The sequence below is a fragment of the Salmo salar genome, chromosome ssa16 (assembly GCF_905237065.1).
Source record: "Salmo salar chromosome ssa16, Ssal_v3.1, whole genome shotgun sequence".
Lineage (NCBI taxonomy): Eukaryota > Metazoa > Chordata > Actinopteri > Salmoniformes > Salmonidae > Salmo > Salmo salar.
Window position 1 is genome coordinate 15,685,467 of NC_059457.1, and position 24,389 is coordinate 15,709,855.

Genomic DNA, 24,389 nt, shown 5'->3' on the forward strand with positions numbered 1-24,389 from the left:
GCACGAAGCAAACATTTCCTCTCTGAGGAGTCCTAGGGCTAGTCTTGGCCAGGCAATGTGTGCCCAGTCAGAGTTTCACACAGCTCAAGCTGAACCTCAGGTGACCCCTCCCTGGGACCAGACTCCACCTCTCTCTCATGGCAGACCCAGCAGCTGAACGCTCAGCCCTGTCTGCCTAGAAGACCAGAGGACAGAGTGCCACCTACTGGCCAGTGGAGTATTGACCTGTCTGTCTGGAAAACAGAAGTTGCCGCCTGGTTAAACAGAGTCATATTCTTTAGGCACCAAATGGAAGAAAACGGACTGAAACAGGGAAGGACTACTAAACGTGTCCATTCTCTGTTTTGCTACAGTCTGCACTAATGAATACTACCCTGGTTTATTCCCACTACAAAATACTTTGATCGTCTGTTCATGCGTTTTATGGAGGAATCAAATTCTGCTTAGTAAAAAAGGACATTTTTTCCCACATGGTTTGGGCAGGTCCAGTCATATTTTGGGTTCCTGAGTGGTGCAGTGGTCTAAGGCACTGCATTGCGGTGCTAGAGGTGTCACTACACAGCCTGGTTCAATCCCAGGCTGTATCACAACTGGCTGGGATCAGGAGTCCCATAGGGTGGCGCTCAATCGGCCTAGTGTTGTCTGGGTTAGGGGAGGGTTTGGTCAGGTTAGGCCGTAATTGTAAATAAGAATTTGTTCTTAACTGACTTGCCTAGTTAAATAAATATGATTTTCTGACTCAATTGTCCATTGCTTTGCCCCTCTTTTCTCCCCTTGACTCATGTAAGTTTGATGGGGAAATGGTCTGTCTGTTTGAGGATACAGAGAGACGTTTCTATAGCTTAGGTAACGGGGGATATTTCCACCACATTGTAACCTGTGTGTTCTCCGTAGGGTCTCCCCAATACCCTAGCTATAAGTGCAGTGTGGGTTTTGTGTGAAATATAATGCCAGCCGGCACACATGCAAAGTGACTGAACTACCCCCTCACCCCATCTCTCTCTCACACACACACACACACACACACACACACACACACACACACACACATACACACACACCCTTTTCCTTTGTAACTGTAGACGTTTGTTTTCCTGGCCCACTGTCCCCTCGAGAACGTGTGTTAAACTATGTATCAGAATGAACTCTGGAAGGAACACAGTGTGTGTAACCCAACCAGGGTCCATTCACTGGCCCCTCAGTCCAAGTGGAAAGGATGACATGCCCGCCGATGATCTCACGACAAATGAACTGACTAGGGCTGTGATATCCAAGTGTCATTGTTGATGGACACTCTAACCACAGGCACCATTTCAAAGGTTATAATAAAGATGATGATATCATCGGATGTTCAGACACAAATCAATATTGCTTTTATAAGACTTAGGTAGCATCCCATATATAAATGAATATAGGGAGGTTTGGTATAAGGAGATACTCCTTTAGTCTGTTTTTGATATAAAATCATGGCTATAAAATGGTCAGTATCCTGGCCACGTTGTTCTGGGATGTCAATGTATGTGGGAGCAACATATTCTGCTCCATCCATGTGTGGTTTCACATGCACAGTTCTCTGGATTGGACTCTTGACAACATGCATGACCAATATGTTTCATTGAGGCAAGCAGACGGGATAACAGTGGCTTAGCTAATTGGAATAAGCAGATGCCCAGTCTGTGTGCAATAATATCCCTCATTGGAAATATGCAATAAGAGGTTGATCAGATCAGAGCGTTTCACCCCACTCCCAACATGCATTGCCAGTGCTCTAAGAATATTGTGTGTGGATGCGTCTGAGTCTTTACAGCTCCCCCCTAATAAAACTCTAAACTCCTGAAGAATAAGAGGGAGTAACAACAGGCAGGCTGTAACCAAGGTGGCAGAACTGGGCATCATAAAACACCCCACCCTTTGGAGTAGCTCAGTCTGGAGCCTCTTCAGGCAGAACAGAGCCATAGCGCTGTATCTAATCAGGCCTGGGTTCAAATACTATTCGAAATCATTTCATATACTTTATCCGGGCTTGATTGCGCTTGCCTGGTGCAATGGGACAAATAGAGTAGTCCCGCAAATGCAAACCCCGCCCCATCTGGAACTCCAGGCAGACAAAAAGCAAAAGCTGAAATATTTGAAATAGTATTTGAACCCAGTCTAATAAACCCAGGACTGCTGACTTGGCAGCGTTGCGCCACGGTGCTCCGGTATCCTGCAGTTGGCCTTCCGTTGTCATTGGACGAGCCCTGTGGAGTACTTATTGTTTAGTTGAGGCTGGTTGGACAGCTCGTCCGTCACACCTGCTAATCATACCACTGACTGCACACCTCACACATCACACCTCCCTGACAGACAGACAAGCTGCCCTGCTCAGCCATTTTTATTTGAACATGTTTATTAATACTGAATATGGTCCACGACTAAAATATCACAAAGACCGACCCACTGAACTGTACAGTTCATCCTTTCAAGTCGTCCAAAGTGTGTACAAGCGGCGAGTGTTAGACTAGAACTGAGGCTTGGGCTTGACATGCTATGGACAATGGCTCATTCTAGCTCTCCTCATGACATCCAACCTGACAGACTGACAGACACTTGAACCCTTGTGCTCCGCAGAGCCAGCAGGAAAGAGGAGGACTGTACACCATATAAAAATTTTTAAAAAATAATAATGTTTTTAGATACAAATTAATTCATTTTTACAAAAATATAATTCCATTCACAATTAAATTGTCCCCAATAAGGCCTTCCCGAGTTGTGAACTTTGAGTAGACATGGAGTTGTTATGGTACTTTATCTAGAAGCTACTCTCAGTACAATGCTAGTCAGGGGGAAGCTGATTAGCCAAGGCGCTCTCTTTGTGACTGAGCTGACGTCAGAGAGAGCGTGTTTATTTTTCCATGATGGATGAAGTGTTTCACACCACAGCTTGTCTTCCTGTGGCACTCAAGTAGCCATCCCCTTCAAAGCAACAATCAGCGGTTGAAACAATAACAAAGTGTTTTTCCTCTCCCCTGTTTCGGAGGGATGGGCCTGGAGAAATGCAACCACTCTCAAATTCATAGACAGAGCTATGGACGCAATGACTGACCATCCATGATATCAAATTCACCGTTTTAACCAGGTTTTGAGGCTATAAAGTGTTTGTTCACAAACATTGGAGTAAAACAAGTTTATATTCTGGGTTCTCATGGAGTGTGACAGTTGAACTGAGCTCATGAGGCATTTATAAGTTATATTCCTCAAGAATCAATGGATACATATCATTCATTTATATGTCAAAAATGGATGTAGCAACTACAGATTGCCTCTTCGATGGGCCAACAACGCTCATTTAGTCACCTTTACTTTGCAACAGCTTCATGAGAGAATCTTCGTCTCCCCTGAGGTTAGCTGCAAGTAGCTTTGTTCTTACTGTTGTTCTGGTACGTGGTGAAAAAGGGAGAGAGAAACACTGTGTGTGTGTGCGTGTGCGTGTGCGCGTGTGTGTGTGTGTGTGTGTGTGGTGCCTGCCTGCCTGCCTGCCTGCGTATGTGATTGTGAGGGCGGGATCCATATGACTCATAATTACTGTAAATGGAATGGAGGTGCCAGTCACATGTGCGTTTGTTTTGTGGCAGTATGACTCCGCATCGCAGCGTGACTCTCCGTGTCTACAACACCCCGCTCTAATATAACAGTGTGATGCACCTCTCCCAGCCAGCAGCTCTTTCTCTCTGCCATCTCTGTCAACCATTCTCTCAACGAAAACCCAGATGTCCTCGTCACTGACTTTACCTTTGTGGGTGGAAGCTCATTGGAGCGACACTGAGTAGCCCCCTGGATGGTGCATCCGTACTGCAGCTGTGTGACTGTCTACAGCACAACAGAGGGATGGCAGATTTTCCATTGGTCCAGAGCAGTGAGTTGTGTGTTTAAATAACAGTCTTAGCGGTCTTAACACAAGGCTAATGACTGTGGGAGACCATGATGAGAGGGGGAGAAACACACTGTGTCCAGTAAGTGAGAACCAGTGGTCATCGTGGCACCAGTTGGACCTCTGGTTAACACAACTCAAAGAGTAACGCTGCTAATGTAATGGAGATGAACCATGGCCTAGGGGAGATTGTTCAGTGTGTGAGGTGGACGGGCATAGATTGAAAAGGATTCTAAAGAGATTTTCACCTGAGGCCGTCCGCTTCGACTGTCTATGTATGTGGAGACAAGACTATTATGAGCTGTAAACGATGTGCCGGTGTCTCACATTATCGCCCCGGTTTCTAGCGGGATACGACAGCTGCTAAAACACTTTGTCTGTGGTGGGATTGGCTCATTTTTGATGTATAGTTTGTGTTAAAGTGGAGTGGGTTGTCTGTTAGGGTTGATGAGCCCTTACAAGCAACCATGGACACTTCCTTATCAATAACTTATGGAGATGGGATGCTGTGACCAAAAGCATTGATTGTTCCGAGTGTGTGTGTCCGTGTGCATGCAGGGTCGATAGGGTGCATGCTTTTGTGTGCATCCTAGTGTCTACACGTGTGACTTCCTGAGTCGCTATGTGTGAAGCCATTGTTTTACCAGGGTTAATATTCATGGGTTGGGGATTGCAAGCCGGCTCAGTTATTGATGTGGCTCATTGCTTTTCTGAGCGGCACAATGGATGCCGTTGATTGATGGTGTGGTACGATGGATTGGGTGACAGAGAGGAATGCCAGACATGTACAGCTACGGACATGCATCAGGGCTCCAACCCCAGCTACACGGCCACGTGGCTCCATGGCTCCCTAATGAAGACAGCTCTTGTCGGATAATGAAGAACATCGCCTTTTATGGTATGGAGATAAGCCGTGTTCAGACAGGAACAATTAATATTCACGGCAGGGAGATATATAAGTTGAGCTAGACAAGGCCTGGGTATATGAATGTGGAAAGTGAAAAAACCCAAAATTAAGTCAGTTGTGTGAGACATTTTATAGATAAAACAATAAGTAGCAAATTGTTTTTAAACGTGTGCTTTGTTTTCTCCTCTGATAAAGCAACAGCTGATTCAAAGGGACATCGATACTCTTCGGCGGCACGATACACTTGTGCTTCCTCACCAAAAGGAGGCTATCGAGGGGAGGACCCTCTTCTACTAACAAATTGACACTCGACCACTTATCGGTTTCCGGGTCACAGAGGAGAGAGGAGAGAGAAGGGAGGAGAGAGGACGGAATACTTTTTCCCATCCCCCTGGTCTCTGGTTGTTGTGTTCTGGCTGTATGCTGGTATGCAGGCATTGCAGCTCCACAGTTAAACAATCAGAGGAGCGCTCCAGAGAGGACTGAACTCTCCAATGCACTGTGACAGCCAGCCAGGCCCTGGGACACAGACACAGACACACAACCACACAACACATACAAAGGCGTTTTCTTTCACACACGGCTCCCCGCCAGCACAAAGCACCTACTTCCATGGTCCTACCGTTTCAGCCAGCACACAGCATTATGGGGGACTCAGCCCTCCCTCCATCCTCCTCCAATCGACCCATCTGGACCCATCCATTAATTTCCCTGTGAGTCTCCAGTGGGAAAGCGAGGGCTCAGGCTGACAGATCTCCATGTTACTGATGCTGCACACTTCCCTCTGGTTGAGTGGGTGTGCCTTCATGTTTGTGTGCTTGCATTTTCAAATGGGGGCTAGTGTCTGGAGAGATTATCCAGCCATGCACAAATCAATGGGCACATATTAATGCCGATTTTATGAGGCACTTAACAATGAAAAAAGCAATAAGCTATGCCATGGATAATCCAAAAGGGGCATCGAAGGCATTGTAAAGCAATTACAACAGCTCTGCTCCTCTCCTGTTGATTTACAGACATGCCTGAAACCACTGTTTGATACCAACAATATTTTCCAGGAGGTGTGTGTATGATTTCTTCTGTTACCACTTTTTGTACACTGCTTGGGTTTCGAGTTTGGTGTGGGTGTGTGTGTGTGTGTGTGTGTGTGTGTGTGTGTGTGTGTGTGTGTGTGTGTGTGTGTGTGTGTGTGTGTGTGTGTGTGTGTGTGTGTGTGTGTGTGTGTTTCCATGTGCCTTTACTCTAAAGGAGGTGTGTGTGTGGGTGGTTGTATTGTCAGATGCAGCCAGAGAGGACTGATTGTGTTTGTCGCTAATGATGGATGCCTCTGAGGTGTCTCTGATTGCATGTAGGCTCAATGGCACTCTTTGGCTTCGCACCTATGCATGCACACACACACACACACACACACACACACACACACACACACACACACACACACACACACACACACACACACACACACACACACACAGCAACTGCTGAGAATCATACTGGGTTATTCATGAAGAGAAACAGCATCGCGACATGCATGGTGAGGAGAACATAATAATAGCACAATAAAAATTGCCTTCTGTACGAGGGAGGCTCTGATGGTAAACACATGACAACTACAAGAACCAATGGGGAGCTGGGTTGTGTTCATTATGGCAAGCAACGGAAAATGTTTTGCTACGGAAAATGAAAATCAATGTTTTATTTATTAGACAAGTCCAGGTAGTCCCTCCTGGTTGCAGTCTGTTTTCTTCTGTTTGATGCAACGCCATGGTTTACCCATGATGCTCTGGGAGCACCCCCTGTCCTCACCCTCTGATTGGCCAAATCTCACATTGCCAGATCTGTGGGGTTGTTTGAAGGAGGTGTGTCGTCCTATTCTCTGACACCTCTAATTTCAGTGGCAGACAGATAAAACAGCCTTGCCAGCTGTAATCCTTCAATCTAAATGAGACTCCAATCCCCTGACCACCAAATGACCCGTCCCGTGTGCCTGTGTGCCTGTGTGCCTGTGTGTGTGCAATGTGTGTATGTGTGTGAGTGGGAGACAACTCTATAAATCTGTCTTTTGTTCATCTCAAGGAGGACTCACAACCCTAAACACCAGAGCCTGAGACTCTCTGAGTACGAAAAATTCACCATCCGCTCTTTATTGCCTTTTTTTTTATACGCAACATTTTCTTTTTTTAACTCTGGAGGAGTGAGTCCTGTCTTTTGTCAGTGTCTCGGAGTGCGTCATTGGATGTTCCTTGAGATAAAGCTGGTTTCCAGGTGAAGCTGCTCCGCTCTGACGTGGGTCGGACTGGGGAGATGATCGGTGAGCTACGGCTTCAGCAGTTTGTGCTCACAGCTGGCTGAGACAACCCAGTGTGTCTGTGGCTCCCTCACACCCAGTCCATCACATGGAGCGCTCCGAGTCAGTCATGCACTAAAACTCTGTCTTACCACGTGTTCGCATAACATTTTTGTGTGCTATTGAATTATTGCTGCAGGCTCAGAGCTGTCATGAAGGTGCCCTCTGTTATTGGCAGACCCCCCTAGAGTGCTTTTGTTTTTCACCCACTGTCCCTCTTTACCTCTCCTGCCTGACCCCCCTCTTTCACACACACAAGCTGTGTGTGACTGCAACATAACACTGTCAGCCAGGTCACCCGTGATACAAGTCAGTATTCGACGTCCATCCATGTCTGAGGACGTCGGGAGATAATGTGGAAACCGGCCACTAGGGGCAATAGTGAGCGCTGTTACCTTCAGGTAGGTTTAGTTTTTTGCTAAGGTGTTTTGGACGGGCGTAAGCAATGTTACTTCTAAGCTGCGCGTGCGCGCAGCCCCCCTTGGACTGCCGCGCAGAAGAAATATCATCCAGCGCAGAGAAGCATGTGATTGAACTTCACTCAACTTTCTAGAGTTCTCCCCATTAGTTACCACTATCAATGTTTCCCCTTACTGTGGGAATTGTGATCGAATCAACACAATATTAGCCACTTTCAATGTAACATACCGAAACAAAACAAAACTATGCAAGACTTAGTATGCAAAACTAACTGTGCAAGGCAGATCGCATTGGAGTAGGATTCAATTGCATTGGCAGGCACAACTCAGGCCCATACTCTACACAGACCGGTGCGCCATTAAAACAATCAGAGCTGCAGTCGGACTATATGCAAATAGCCATTGCCATATATATATAGATCTGTGCCATTCACTTTGAACAGCATGAGTGGTCGCGAGTAGATGCGTTTGTTTTGAAATCAAAGCGAGAGCTGCATGTAGCCACCTGTGCATATTTGTTCATATGCTTTGCCAGTTAGTATTAGCCCAGTTATAGCTAATTTGTAGTCAACAATGGGGGAATGGTTGCTTCCAGCAAGAGCACAAAACGTGTGTATTTCTAGCCATCTTTGAAAAGCGAGTCAAGTAGAGCTTTTTTTGTCTTAAAGGGGCAGTGTTGTATTTTGAGATGGTCTTGAATAAGCTAAGTAAGTGTAGCATAATTTGTCTGATCAAATCAAATCAAATTGTATTTGTCACATGTGCTGAATACAACAGGTGTAGACCTTACAGTGAAATGCTTACTTACAATCCCTTAACCAACGATACAGTTTTAAGAAAATACCCCCAAAATTAAAAGTTAAAAAAAGGTAAGAGATAAGAAAAACAAATAATTAAAGAGCTGCAATAAATAACAATATACATACATACAGGGGGTACCGGTACAGAGTCAGTGTGTCAATGTGTGGGGGCACCGGTGTCGAGGTATTTAAGATAATTATGTACATGCAGGTAGGGTTGTCAAAGTGGCTATGCATAGATAATAACAGAGAGTAGCAGCAGTGTAGTAGGTGGGTGGGGGTGGGGTGGGGGGGAGCATTTGATTAGCTGTTCAGCAGTCTTATGGCTTGGGGTAGAAGTTGTTTAGAAGCCTCTTGGACCTAGACTTGGCGCTCTGGTACCGCTTGCCGTGCGGTAGCAGAGAGAACAATCTATGACTAGGGTGGATGTAGTCTTTGACGAGGGCCTTTAGGGCCTTCCTCTGACACCGCCTGGTATAGAGGTCCTGCATGGCAGGAAGCTTGGCCCTGGTGATGTACTGGGCCAAACGCACTGCCCTCTGAAGTGCCTTGCAGTCAAAGGCCGAGCAGTTGCCATACCAGGCAGTGATGCAATCCGTCAGGATGCTCTCGATGGTGCAGCTGTAAAATCTTTTGAGGATCTGAGGACCCATGCCAAATCTTTTCAGTCTCCTGAGGGGGAATAGGTTTTGTCGTGCCCTCTTCACGACTGTCTTGTTGTGCTTGGACCATGTTAGTTTGTTGTTGATGTGGACGCCAAGGAACTTGAAGCTCTTAACCTGCTCCACTACAGCCTCGTTGATGAGAATGGGGGTGTGCTCGGTCCTCTTTTTCCCATAGTCCACAATCATCTCCTTTGTCTTGATCACGTTGAGGGAGAGGTTGTTGTTCTTGCACCACATGGTCAGGTCTCTGACCTCATCCCTATAGGCTGTCTCATCGTTGTCGGTGATCAGGCCTACCACTGTTATGTCATCAGCAAACTTAATGATGGTGTTGGAGTTGTGCCTGGCCGTGCAGTCATGAGTGAAGAGGGAGTACAGGAGGCGACTGAGCACACACCCCTGAGGGGCCCCCGTGTTGAGGATCAGCGTGGCGGATGTGTTGTTACCTACCCTTACCACCTGGGGGCGGCCCGTCAGGAAGTCTAGAATCCAGTTGCAGAGGGAGCTGTTTAGTCCCAGGGTCCTTAGCTTAGTGATGAGCTTTGAGGGCACTATGGTGTTGAACGCAGAGCTGTAGTCAGCCTTGCAAAAGTATTCATCCCCCTTGGTGTTTTTCCTATTTTATTGCATTACAACCTGTAATTTAAATAGATTTTTATTTGGATTTCATGTAACGGACATACACATAATAGTCCAAATTGGTGAAGTGAAATGAAAAAAATAACTTGTTTCAAAGAATTCTAAACAATAAAAAATGGAAAAGTGGTGCGTGCATATGTATTCACCCCCTTTGCTATGAAGCCCCTAAATAAGATCTGGTGCAACCAATTACCCTCAGAAGTCACATAATTAGTTAGATTGCACACAGGTGGACTTTATTTAAGTGTCACATGATCTGTCACATGATCTCAGTATCTATACACTTGTTCTGAAAGGCCCCAGGGTCTGCAATACCACTAAGCAAGGGGCACCACCAAGCAAGTGGCACCATGAAGACCAAGGAGCTCTCCAAACAGGTCAGGGGCAAAGTTGTGGAGAAGTACAGTCAGGGTTGGGTTATAAAAAAATATCTGAAACTTTGAACATCCAACGGAGCACCATTAAATCCCTTATAAAAAAATTGAAAGTATATGGCACCACAACAAACCTGCCAAGAGGGGGCCTCCCACTAAAACTCACAGACCAGGCAAGGAGGGCATTAATCAGAGAGGCAACAAAGAGACCAACGATAACCCTGAAGGAGCTGCAAAGCTCCACTGCTGAGATTGGAGTATCTGTCCATAGGACAACTTTAAGCCGTACACTCCACAGAGCTGGGCTTTACGGAAGAGTGGACAGAAAAAAGCCATTGCTTAAAGAAAAAACACATTTGGTGTTCGCCAATAAGGCATGTGGGAGACTCCCCAAACATATGGAAGAAGGTACTCTGGTCAGATGAGACTAAAATTTAGATTTTTGGCCATCAAGGAAAACACTATGTCTGGTGCAAACCTAACACCTTGCATCACCCCGAGACACCATCCCCACTGGGAAACATGGTGGTGGCAGCATCATGCCGTGGGGATGTTTTTCATCGGGAGGGACTGGGAAACTGGTCAGAATTGAAGGAATGATGGATGATGCTAAATACAGTGAAATTATTGAGGGAAACCTGTTTCAGTCTTCCAGAGATTTGAGACTGGGACGGAGGTTCACCTTCCAGCAGGACAATGACCCTAAGAATACTGCTAAAGCAACACTCGAGTGGTTTAAGGGGAAACATTTAAATGTCTTGGAATAGCCTAGTCAAAGCCCAGACCTCAATCCAATTGAGAATCTGTGGTATGACTTAAAGATTGCTGTACACCAGCAGAACCCATCCAACTTGATGGAGCTGGAGCAGTTTTGCTTTGAAGAATGGGCAAAAATCCCAGTGGCTAGATGTGCCAAGCTTATAGAGACATACCCCAAGACACTTGCAGCTGTAATTGCTGCAAAAGGTGTCTCGACAAAGTATTGACTTTGGGGGGGTGAATAGTTATGCACGCTCAAGTTTTCTGTTTTTTTGTTTTATTTCTTGTTTGTTTCACAATAAAAAATATTTTGCATCTTCAATGTGGTAGGCATGTTGTGTAAGTCAAATGATACAAACCCCCCAAAAATCAATTTTAATTCCAGGTTGTAAGGCAACAAAATAGGAAAAATACCAAGGGGGTGAATACTTTCGCAAGCCACTGTAGGTGTTCCTTTTGTCCAAGTGGGAAAGGGTAGTGTGGAGTGCAATAAAGATTACATCATCTGTGGATCTGTTGGTACGGTATGCAAATTGTAGTGGGTCTAGGGTTTCTGGGATAATGGTGTTGATGTGAGCCATGACCAGCCTTTCAAAGCATTTCATGGCTACAGACGTGAGTGCTACGGGTCGGTGAAGAAGGCCATGCCATGAAGAAGGCCATGAAGAAGGCCATGAAGAGGCCATGAAGAGGCCATGAAGAGGCCATGAAGAGGCCATGAAGAAGGCCATGAAGAGGCCATGAGACCATGAAGAAGGCCATGAAGAAGGCCATGAAGAGGCCATGAAGAGGCCATGAAGTGTTCTTGGGCACAGGGACTATGGTGGTCTGCTTGAAACATGTTGGTATTACAGACTCAGACAGGGAGAGGTTGAAAATGTCAGTGAAGACACTTGCCAGTTGGTCAGCGTATGCTTGGAGTACACGTCCTGGTAATCCGTCTGGCCCAGCAGCCTTGTGAATGTTGACCTGTTTAAATGTCTTACTCACATCGGCTGCGGAGAGTGTGATCACACAGTTGGTGCTCTCATGCATGTTTCAGTGTTACTTGCCTCGAAGCGATCATAGAAGTTATTTAGCTCGTCTGGTACGCTCGTGTGACTGGGCAGCTCTCGGCTGTGCTGAAATAATGGTATGGGAATAATAATAAATTGTATTTTGTATAGTGGTTTCTTGAATCAAATAACACAACATTTTCAGTCATCTCCTTGTCTGAAGGACAAGTGGTGAAACAAGTTAATGTCAAGCCCTGCAGGTTTTTTCAAGTCTCATGGATTATAGACCTACATTGAACATCACACATTGGCTGCTGTTACTGTAGGCTGAATGATAAAACAACTATTTCCCTGTTAAAATGTTATGGGATGCATTTTCTCCATTGTTTTTGATGGTAGGCCATTCTGGTAGGCCTACATTATGAATAAATACCCGCAGTAGCCTACTTGGCCACTGTTAAAACCGGGTATAGCCTCAGTGTTCACAGTAAATGCGCGCTGGAAGTTGCACAAAATTTTCACAATGTTTAAATTTGCGCTCAGCAGACCTGAAATTTGCTCAGTGCCCCGGAAAATTTGAAGGGAACATATGAGGCGTAAGCATCTGCCTCAGATTCCAAAGGTAACAAGTTTGAATCCAGCCAGAGAAAGTTGTTTTTGATATTTTTGTTTTAAGCCTATCCAAAACCTTAACCCTTACCTGAACCATTCGGAGTTAATGCCTAACCTTAAGATTTTTGAGTTAATGCCTAAACTTAACCTCAAATTTGACGTTTGCAACAATTTCGAAATGTGACGTTTGAACAACATGGATGAATGTCTAATGCTGAAGTGAGAGCTAGTCGAAAACTGAGCACATCTCTTTGTAGCACAGGACATCACAGCCTAGCCTGGTTAACCTGAACATGTGCTGTAGCATAGTACGTTTCAGTCTATTTCCCTTTTCCTCATAATTCAATGAAGCAACGGTATAGTTTGTTGGTTTCTAGGCTATACAGTTTGTCAATAATATTACAGCTATGCTCCAGCCTTCATTTTACTGCCGTGGTGTTGTAGGAACACTAAAGCTTTGCTCAGGAGCACCTGTGTGTGTGTGTGTGTGTGTGTGTGTGTGTGTGTGTGTGTGTGTGTGTGTGTGTGTGTGTGTGTGTGTGTGTGTGTGTGTGTGTGTGTGTGTGTGTGTGTGTGTGTGTGTGTGTGTGTGTGTGTGTGTGTGTGTGCGGTAATGCCCAGCTTCAGCTGGATCACTTCCCTGGGCTTAGCACTCACCATATCTTATTAGATCACAAGTCAGTCAGTAAAGGAGAATTTGTGTGTTTATTGACTGATTATTCTTCATGGCCTTCATGGCCTTCTTCATGGTCTCTTCATGGTCTCTTCATGGCCTTCTTCATGGCCTCTTCATGGCCTCTTCCTGGCCTCTTCATGGTCTCAAGGCCTCTTCATGGCCTCTTCATGGCCTCTTCATGGCATGGCCTTCTTCATGGCCTCTTCATGGCCTCTTCATGGCCTTCTTCATGGCCTCTTCATGGCCTCTTCATGGCCTCATGGCCTTCTTCATGGCCTCTTCATGGCCTCTTCATGGCCTTCTTCATGGCCTTCTTCATGGTCTCATGGCCTCTTCATGGCCTTCTTCATGGCCTTCTTCATGGTCTCATGGCCTCTTCATGGCCTTCTTCATGGCCTCTTGCCTCTTCATGGCCTCTTCATGGACTCATGGCCTCTTCATGGCCTCTTCATGGCCTTCTTCATGGCATGGCCTTCTTCATGGCCTCTTCATGGTCTCTTCATGGCCTCTTCATGGCCTCATGGCCTTCTTCATGGTCTCTTCATGGCCTCATGGCCTTCTTCATGGTCTCTTCATGGCCTCTTCATGGTCTTCTTCATGGCCTTCTTCATGGTCTCTTCATGGCCTCTTCATGGTCTTCTTCATGGCCTTCTTCATGGTCTTCTTCATGGCCTCTACAGCAACTCCCACAGTTAAATATGTTTGTTGTCTGTAGTCAACGTGTAGAGCCTGACAGAGTGACAAGTGCCTGCTGCTGATGACAACACCACTACCCCTGTCTCTCCGTAAATGAGGCCATGCCACCAGCCGTTATAAACTCCCACATTGCCACAGCAACAGTGGAAACAAAACACAATACCTCACCCAGTCTGCATCACTCCGTCACATAGGACATTAACAACTGTGTCAATCAGGGATGTAGGCTAGAACATGGGGAGTATGGGACTTGAAGGAGTAAAACGCCACGGAATTCCAAAGCAGTTACTATGTGCCGTGAGTTCCTCTTCTGATGTACATTGAGAGGGATGTCTGTCTGTCACGGCTGTGTGACGCGCGTCCTTATAATTGCGAAGGTGTTTTAAAATGAGTCGGTGTGATGAGATTTCTTATCCAGCGTTTCATCTAGTTTCAGTTTCACTAATATGGTAATGGGCCTCCTTCAGGGGCTTAGTGGGAGATGAAGTGGATGTTCAAATCTATTTAGGTTTTTAATATAAGAGGTCTTGGGGGGTGTGGGTGTGCGCGCATTCAGCATCAGAGGTCTTGGTGTACGTGAGTGCGTGCGTGCACTTGCGTGCCTGTGAGCGTATGTGTGAATCCGTCCTGTGTTGGCTGCTCTGTCTTGCGGCCTTTTTGTGTTGCTTGTTTATGTACGACGTGGAAATGTGACTTCCTCAATCCAGTCAGAGTTGTTTGCCCTGATCCATAAGCCTGCCTGTCTGTCACATCTCCCTCCCTGCCCGTGTGGGAGTGTTTGTGTGTACAGCTTTATTTTCTGACTGTAATCACAATTTCCTGTCTCTTAGCCCCGTAGTCCGTGACTGTAGCAGCAAACAATGAGGCAGCCATCATTTAATTGCCCTTTCATTGGCCAGGATACTCAAATACACACACACACGCACACACTCTACAGAATCCACCACGTTTAGAGCAGACGGCATATTACATGACTAAAGAACGTCCCAGCTGTCGTATCCCATAATGCTCCTCAAAGTCCTGTACAAAAGGCCCCTTCCACATTCCAAGGACTTGCATGTCAGCAGAAAACGGCAGCAGCTCCTGTGATGAATAATGCATGCTGTTCCATTTTGCTGTTCTGTTTTAGGAGTCAAAGTCTGGAATTTTTTACATTTCCCCCAAACAAATAAATCCTTCCAGTGTAATAATGTTGTGTGTTTGTGTGAGGCGCTGCTTAGGCAGCATATCTGCCACATTAGACGCGGTAATCTCTGTAGCATTACTACCTTATCCCCCGTTCCCTTTTACACGTTACCAGCTCACACTCCGACTCTCTTTGTCTCTCTTTCTGTCTCTGTTTCTCTATTTATTTTGTCTCCTCTCTCTCTCTCTCTCTCCCTTCTCTCTTTCTCTCTCTGTCTCTCTCTCCTTTCTCTCTTCTCTCTCTCTCTCTCTCTTTCTTTCTAATCTCTCCTCTCTCTCTTTCTTTCTAATCTCTCCTCTCTCTCTATCTCCTTTCCCTTCTGTCTCTCCCTCTCTCTCCTCTCTCTCTCTCTTTCTCTCTCTCTGTCTCTCTCCTTTCTCTCTTCTCTCTCTCTCTCTTTCTTTCTAATCTCTCCTCTCTCTTTCTCCTTTCCCTTCTGTCTCTCCCTCTCTCTCTCTCTCTCCTCTCTCTCTCTCTCTCTCTAGGTATGCTACATTCCCCTATTCAGCCCTGGCTCGATGTGGAATCAGGCACCCCAAACCGTCCCCGTTCTTTGGGAACATGTTTCTATTTCGTCAGGTAAGATACCGACTGCTATGGAAGACGTATACACTCTCACTCAAAGAAACAACTTCATTTATGCATATTTGCCCTTCTAACTATTGTGATATTTAAATGTTTAATACAGAGTTCAGTGCAGAGTTTTGCTTCCCTTTGACCAAGGCAATGATTGGGTATTGCCTGTCTTTTTTGGGGGTAAATCACTTAACCCCCACGCGCACACACGCACAGACACGCACACTCACAGACACACACTCACAGACACACACTCCCACGCAGACATCCGCACACACCACCCCTGAAGGTGAGAGAAATCAGGCTTCCAACATCTAGCTGCACTTCATTAGATTTGTTCATTATAAACGACTAACAAGTTAATTAAAGACTTTTAATACCATGTGATTCCCAAATACATTACCCTTATTGGTAATTGCATTACTGTTATGATGAATATATAATGTAAAAAAAAAAGTGAGTGGGAGGGAGGGTTAAATATCACTGATTTACAGTTTTTCTCGATTGTTTACACATTTTCTGAAAGCATGCCTCATTCTCAGAACTCTACACACAAACCAAAAAACACACACCCAATGGGCAAAACCCCTCAATTCTCCAGCAAAATGAAACTTTACATTCAAAACAATGTTATTTCTTATCAAAATGGTATTTTGTTTTCAAATGACACACACAAACCATCATATGAATAGACATTTATAAGAACCAGTTGAACACTGATGTGCTCAATGTAAAACACTGTGATGAATGGAAAACACTTCTTCTCCATTCATCATAATGACTTAGGCCTTTTTTTGGTTCAGCGTTGCCATTACTACAGACAGTACATACATAAGTGTGTTGTAAAATATTTGAGAATATTTGTTTTTATACTCAGAACACACAAACACACGGTAACAAATATATTTTATTTTTCCCACAAAACAAATGTACACAGTGTACATCCCATTCCCAACCAACACAAAGTTGCACATACAGTGGTCTACATACAAAACAGAATAATTTAATGTATACAGTTACAGTAAAAAAATTTAAAAATAAAAAAGTAAACTATGCTGCATCCTCTCATCTGTTGCGGTCTGGCCACAGCACCTCATCCACATCACAAGCCATGTTTTCCCTGGCCAAGCAGCGGGGGAAATATCGTCTAGCATGGCGATTCCAGCCATGAAAAGCATCAGCTGCTATATCTCCACATGCGTCTTCCATAGCTTGGAGAAGAGGTATACGCGTTTGTGGATTTCGGTCATACACTTTCCATCTCCAGGCAGAAAACAATTCCTCAATAGGATGTAGGAATGGAGAATATGGAGGGAGATAAACAACTAAAGAGCGTGGGTGGGCAGTGAACCAGTTACGAACCAGAGCAGCCCTGTGGAAACTTACATTGTCCCAAATGACAACGTACCTGAGCTGCTCTGGGCCATCTACCTGATCTGGTGGAATGAGTGTGTTGTGTAGGGTGTCCAGGAATGTGATCAGATGGGCGGTGTTGTAGGGGCCAAGGGTAGCATGGTGATGGATGACGCCGTGGTGGGTAATCGCTGCACACATTGTGATGTTCCCTCCGCGCTGGCCAGGGACTTGAACAATGGCACGCTGGCCGATGATATTCCTTCCCCTCTTTCGTCTTTTTGTGAGGTTGAATCCAACCTCATCAATGAAGATGAACTGGTGCTCCACTGCAGCCACCTCTAGCTCAAGGACTCTCTGAAACACACATGACAATATCAGAAATAGACATGGAGTGGTCACTATTGTGAAGCACAATCATTATGATTACAATACAGAAATATGTATCATTTATACAGTGTTGAGAGTATGCATCAATTGTGGGATTGTATATATATTGTATACTTGCACATAGTTATATCGCAATTCTTTGACTCTTTCTGAATTGCGTTCAAATGGCACCCTGTAGACCTGCTTCATCCTGAGATTATTTCTGCGCAAGACACGGTCCAGTGTTGATAAGCTTACCCTATCAATATTTTGAAATATCTCATTGTTTTCTATTATTTTTCTTTGTATTTGCCGTAATGTTATGGCGTTATTTTCTAGGACCATGTTCATGATTTCAGTTTCCTGTTCAGGAGACAGAACACGTTCCCGACCACCTTGTGTTGGTAATCTTTCAGTTCTGCCAAACAAATAGTAAAATACTGTAAATACAAAGTAGGAATACATTTCCCAAATACTTGAAACATACTTTATTTTTACAGTCCTACAGAACAGTTCACAGGCAATACTGTACTCATTGAGTACTGTATTGATATGCAGTACTGCAATTTTCTAGTGAGAGTAGATTTCTTACCTATTCTCATTTCAGAATGTCCGGATGATGGATGATACAGTGTACCTGCTCAAATTTGGCTGTACTCTTTGCCCAGCCTCCCTCATTGTTAGACCATGGTTGACCACATGATCAACCAAAGTGGCTCGGATCTCATCAGAGATTACGGTCCTTGGCCATCCTCGTCCTCGTCCTCGTCCTTGTCCTCCCCGTCCTCCTCTTACTCTCACTCCTCTGGCTCTGCCTCTGTTTCCAATGTTGGCATCCACTGCTCCAAAACAGAAGAGCTCACCTGTTGCCCTTTTATGCTAAAGCTCTGATTGCTAATTGTAAAACTGTGTGATGGCTGTTTGCCCATGTGATGAGTCAGTGTGCATATTTGAATGGCAGTGTGTTCATTGTGAAAACAAGATATTTTCTGCATGAAAATTGTGCCAAATGCAAAGAATTGTTTGTAGTGTTTTGAAAAAAAGTGTGTTTTAGAACTGTAATTTGAGTGTAAAGCAGGAATTGTGCTTGTAGTTTAGCAGAATTGGTTCAGGGGGTTGGTGCATGAGTTACATGTTGTGGTCATTGTGTCTCAAGTACCAGTATTTGTGTTAAACAATTGAGAAAAACTGCGAACATTCATGGCAATTTAGCTAGCCAGCTTGCTGTTGCTAGCTAATTTGTCCTGGGATATAAACATTGGGTTGTTATTTTACCTGAAATGCACAAGGTCCTCTACTCAGACAATTAATCCACAGATAAAAGCGGTAAACCGAATTCCTTTCTCGTCATCTCTCCTCCTTCCTCAGGCTTCTTTTTTCTTCTTTGGACTTTAAATGGCGGTTGGCAACTAACTTTACGGTGCATTACTACAACCGACTGGAGTGTGGACGTCAGTTCATCTTTTAATCACCCATGTGTGTATATGCTCCTAAAAACCAATGAGGAGATGGGAGAGGCCGGACTTGCAGCGCGTTGAGCATCACAAATAGAACCTATTTCTATTTTAGCGCCTGTCCACGCAGACGCTCGCTGAGGTGCGCGAGCAGTGTGTGATTGAATAACATGTATGTGTACATTTATTTTGCAGCGGTGTGGTCAGCATGTTACTCTTATGCTTGACATTCCGTTTGACATCCATTCCAGCTATAAGACAATTCCTTGAAATGCTATGTGTGATTATAGCCAATGGTATGGTGTGGTGGCTTCTGGATGTTTCTCTGCAGGACAGATCTTGATGAGATTCAGAGGTCAATAGTCCTTAGCGGGGCAGACAGGCAGAGTGGGCTGGGTCGCCTGTCACTCACTGTAACTAGCTCACTGTGCTTTTTCTAGGGCCGCTACGACTTTCTCTCTCTGGCTTCCTCTCGCTCTCTCTTTTATCCCTCTTCTTCCTACTTTGCCTGTTTGTCTTATTCTGCCATCATTGACGTAGGTATGGGAATGAGTGCTCTGTAGGCTGGTGTCTCAAATAGGCACTGACTGTTGCATGGTCTCTCTTCGATGAATATATCTGAGAGATACAGTGATATGCTTTTAAAAGCTTGATCTAAGGAGAACCTCGTGCTCCGTAGCCTCTTACACAATAGCCAGCACTCTTAGTGTGTCCTTCTCAGCTTAACTGCAGTGGCAGCCTGGCAGGCTAAGGGCTGAGGTGGTTAAGTATGCATGAAGCGCTGCCTTCAGTGCCTTGCATAATTTCACTGTCTGTCTGGGGCTGGGCAGTCTCCCCAGGTGAAGCAGGGGAGATGCTGCTGCTGCCATAGTGTGTGTGTGTGAGTGCTGAGACACAAAGAGCCCTCTCTGGAGTGGTGCTCTCGTACAATCATCTGACCCACTTCTGAAAGCCACACTCACAGCCAAACACAACAACGAGAAAGTGTGTGTCTTTGTATTTGTGTGTGTGTGTGTGTGTGTGTGTGTGTGTGTGTGTGTGTGTGTGTGTGTGTGTGTGTGAAGTGCATGATCATACGGTATGTGGATGCATTTGCACGCATGCACGTGTGTGTTTTACTGGCATGGCGTCCCTGTATCCAACACACCCAGCACATATGATGTGCCAATTTAGTCGGTTTTCAACATTTATTTATTTATTTATTTATTTCACCTTTATTTAACCAGGTTGGCTAGTTGAGAACAAGTTCTCATTTGCAACTGCGACCTGGCCAAGATAAAGCAAAGCAATTCGACACATACAACAACACAGAGTTACACATGGAATAAACAAAACATACAGTCAATAATAAACATGACGCTGACTTCTGTACCAGTGCCATTGACCACCACACAGTCAGTGCCTAGAAGAAGCTCCAGTGGTGGCAGACCTGTCACCCATTTTAGTGGGATCCTGAGTGGCGCAGCAGTGCTAGAGGCGTCACTGCAGACCCGGGTTCGATCCTGGGCTGTATCACTACCGGCCGTGATCAGGAGCCCTATAGGGCGGCGTACAATTGGCCCAGCATCATCCGGGTTAGGCCGGGGTAGGCCGTCATTGTAAATAGGAATTTGTTTTGAACTAACTTTCCTAGTTAAATCAAGGTTAAATAAAAAAATGTAACAAAATAAAACCCAGAGTATGGGAGGAGGTCTGAGATGGTCTAGGCAGACGGGCTGACATCAGGGCTGGGAATGGCCAGGGACATGGGAATGGCCACGAGACATATTATCACCATACTTAGGTACCGATACGATATGTATTGTGATTTTCATGATTCTATATGTATTGCGGTTCGATAACGTGATTTTATTGCGATTTCATGTTTCAAACATTTTGCTCACTATATGTCTGAGACAATAGAGAGCATGAGAAAATGAGTTTTGATTAGTCAGGGAAACAAAAGTGCTGAAAACTTGTTGGCTCACTATTTAAAGTCTAGTTTTTAAGAGCGTTGGGCCAGTAACTGAAAGGTCGCTTGTTCGAATCCCAGGGCCGACTAGGTGAAAAATCGGTCAATGTGCCCTTGAGCAAGGCACTTAACCTTAATTGCCCCTGTAAGTCGCTCTGGATAAGACCATCTGCTAAATGACTAAAATGTAAAAGATGGAGACCAAGCAATAGGATGAAAAGTAGCTAATGCTATACAGTGAGGGAAAAAAGTATTTGATCCCCTGCTGATTTTGTACGTTTGCCCACTGACAAAGAAATGATCAGTCTATAATTTTAATGGTAGGTTTATTTGAACAGTGAGAGACAGAATAACAACAAAAAAATCCAGGAAAACGCATGTCAAAAATGTTATAAAATGATTTGCATTTTAATGGGGAAATAAGTATTTGACCCCCTCTCAATCAGAAAGATTTCTGGCTCCCAGGTGTCTTTTATACAGCTAACGAGCTGAGATTAGGCGCACACTCTTAAAGGGAGTGCTCCTAATCTCAGCTTGTTACCTGTATAAAAGACACCTGTCCACAGAAGCAATCAATCAATCAGATTCCAAACTCTCCACCATGGCCAAGACCAAAGAGCTCTCCAAGGATGTCAGGGACAAGATTGTAGACCTACACAAGGCTGGAATGGGCTACAAGATCATCGCCAAGCAGCTTGGTGAGAAGGTGACAACAGTTGGTGCGATTATTCACAAATGGAAGAAACACAAAAGAACTGTCAATCTCCCTCGTCCTGGGGCTCCATGCAAGATCTCACCTCGTGGAGTTGCAATGATCATGAGAACGGTGAGGAATCAGCACAGAACTACACGGGAGGATCTTATCAATGATCTCAAGGCAGCTGGGACCATAGTCACCAAGAAAACAATTGGTAAGACACTACGCCGTGAAGGACTGAAATCCTGCAGCGCCCGCAAGGTCCCCCTGCTCAAGAAAGCACATATACATGCCCGTCTGAAGTTTGCCAATGAATGATTCAGAGGACAACTGGGTGAAAGTGTTGTGGTCAGATGAGACCAAAATGGAGCTCTTTGGCATCAACTCAACTCGCCGTGTTTGGAGGAGGAGGAATGCTGCCTATGACCCCAAGAACAACATCCCCACCGTCAAACATGGAGGTGGAAACATTATGCTTTGGGGGTGTTTTTCTGCTAAGGGGACAGGACAACTTCACCGCGTAAAAGGGACAATGGACGGGGCCATGTACCGTCAAATCTTTGGTGAAAACCTCCTTCCCTCAGCCAGGGCATTGAAAATGGGTCGTGGATGGGTATTCCAGCATGACAATGACCCAAAACACACGGCCAAGGAAACAAAGGAGTGGCTCAAGAAGAAGCACATTAAGGTCCTGGAGTGGCCTAGCTAGTCTCCAGACCTTAATCCCATAGAAAATCTGTGGAGGGAGCTGAAGGTTCGAGTTGCCAAACATCAGCCTCGAAACCTTAATGACTTGGAGAAGATCTGCAAAGAGGAGTGGGACAAAATCCCTCCTGAGATGTGTGCAAACCTGGTGGCCAACTACAAGAATTGTCTGACCTCTGTGATTGCCAACAAGGGTTTTGCCACCAAGTACTAAGTCATGTTTTGCAGAGGGGTCAAATACTTATTTCCTCATTAAAATGCAAATCATTTTATAACATTTTTGACATGCGTTTTCCTGGATGTTTTTGTTGTTATTCTGTCTCTCACTGTTCAAATAAACCTACCATTAAAATTAAAGACTGATCATTTCTTTGTCAGTGGGCAAACATACAAAATCAGCAGGGGATCAAATATTTTTTTCCCTCACTGTAGCTACAGTGCATTCGGAAAGTTTTCAGACGCCTTGACTTTTTCCACATTTTGTTATTTGAGGAGTTTCTCCCATTCTTCTCAGCAGATCCTCTCAAGCTCTGTCAGGTTTGATGGAGAGCGTTTCTGCACAGCTATTTTCAGGTCTCTCCAGAGATGTTCGATCGTTCAAGTCTGGGCTCTGGCTAGGCCACCCAAGGACATTCAGTGACTTGTCCTGTAGTCACTCCTGCGTTGTCTGTGTGCTTAGGGTCGTTGTCCTGTTGGAAGTTCAACCTTTGCCCTAGTCTAGTTTGTGGTCCTGAGCACTCTGGAGCAGGTTTTCATCAAGAATCTCTCTGTACTTTGCTCTGTTCTTCTTTGCCTTGATCCTGACTAGTTCCCCAGTCCCTGCTGCTGAAAAACATCCTCACAGCATGATGCTGCCACCACCATGCTTCACCATAGGAATGCTGCCAGGTTTCCTCCAGACGTGACGCTTGGCATTCAGGCCAAAGAGTTCAATTTTGGTTTCATCAGACCAGAGAATTTTGTTTCTCACGGTCTGAGAGTCTTTAGTTGCCTTTTGACAAACTCCAAGCGGGCTGTCATGTGCCTTTTACTGAGGAGTGGCTTCCGTCAGGCCACTCTACCATAAAGGCCTGATTGGTGGAGTAGCTGCAGAGATGGTTGTCCTTTTGGAATGTTCTCCCATCTCCACAGAGGAACTCTAGAGCTCTGTCAGAGTGACCATCGGGTTTTTGGTTACCTCCCTGACCAAGGCCCTTCTCACCCAATTGCTCAGATTGGCCCTGCGCCCAGCTCTAGGAAGATTCTTGGTGGTTTCAAACGTCTTCCATTTAAGAATGATGGAGGCCACTGTGTTCTTGGGGACCTTCAATGCTGCAGACATTTTTTGGTACCTTTCCCCAGATCTGTGCCTCGACACATATCTGGAGTCAAATAGCGATAAATGATATGTACAGTGAGGGAAAAAAGTATTTCATCCCCTGCTGATTTTGTACGTTTGCCCACTGACAAAGAAATGATCAGTCTATAATTTTAATGGTAGGTTTATTTGAACAGTGAGAGACAGAATAACAACAAAAAAATCCAGAAAAACACATGTCAAAAATGTTATAAAATTATTTGCATTTTAATGAGGGAAATAAGTATTGGATCCCTCTGCAAAACATGACTTAGTACTTGGTGGCAAAACCCTTGTTGGCAATCACAGAGGTCAGATGTTTCTTGTAGTTGGCCAACAGGTTTGCACACATCTCAGGAGGGATTTTGTCCCACTCCTCTTTGCAGATCTTCTCCAAGTCATTAAGGTTTCGAACCTTCAGCTCCCTCCACAGATTTTCTATGGGATTAAGGTCTGGAGACTGGCTAGGCCACTCCAGGACCTTAATGTGCTGTAACACTTGGGCGTAGTGGGTGCAGAGTCAGGAGCAGGAAGCAGAGAATGCAGGGTAGTGTTATTTATTCAACGGCAAAACACAAGCCGCCCCAACAGCGAACTAGAGCGCACACAAAAACCAAAGTGCCCAAACACATGGGACAGAACAGGTCGGCGCAAAATACGAACTCGCACCTCAAAATACAAATGAGCGTGCATTCACAAGCAATACAACAAACAAATAATCCCGCACACAGAGCAGGCGAGCCTCCTGGCTAAAATAGCCCAGCAAATCAGCTCAAACCAAAAACAGGTGCACACAATAAACAAAAGGGGGGAAAAGGGAATCAGTGGCAGCTAGTAGGCCGGCGACGACCGCCGAGCACCACCCAAACAGGAGGGGGAGCTACCTACGGTAGGAGTCGTGACAGTAGCCCCCCCCCCGACGCGCGGCTCCCGCAGCGCGCTGACACCGGCCTCGAGGGCGAC

General features: G+C 45.2%; 1 protein-coding gene across 1 annotated transcript in view; it reads left to right on the forward strand.

The window, feature by feature from the left end:
* Nucleotides 1-24,389, forward strand: part of thas (Thromboxane-A synthase) — a 90,917-nt gene that overhangs the window by 9,057 nt on the left and 57,471 nt on the right. The window contains 1 exon segment of the mRNA NM_001165312.1: nucleotides 15,471-15,564. Within this exon segment, the coding sequence (NP_001158784.1) occupies nucleotides 15,471-15,564 (94 nt within the window).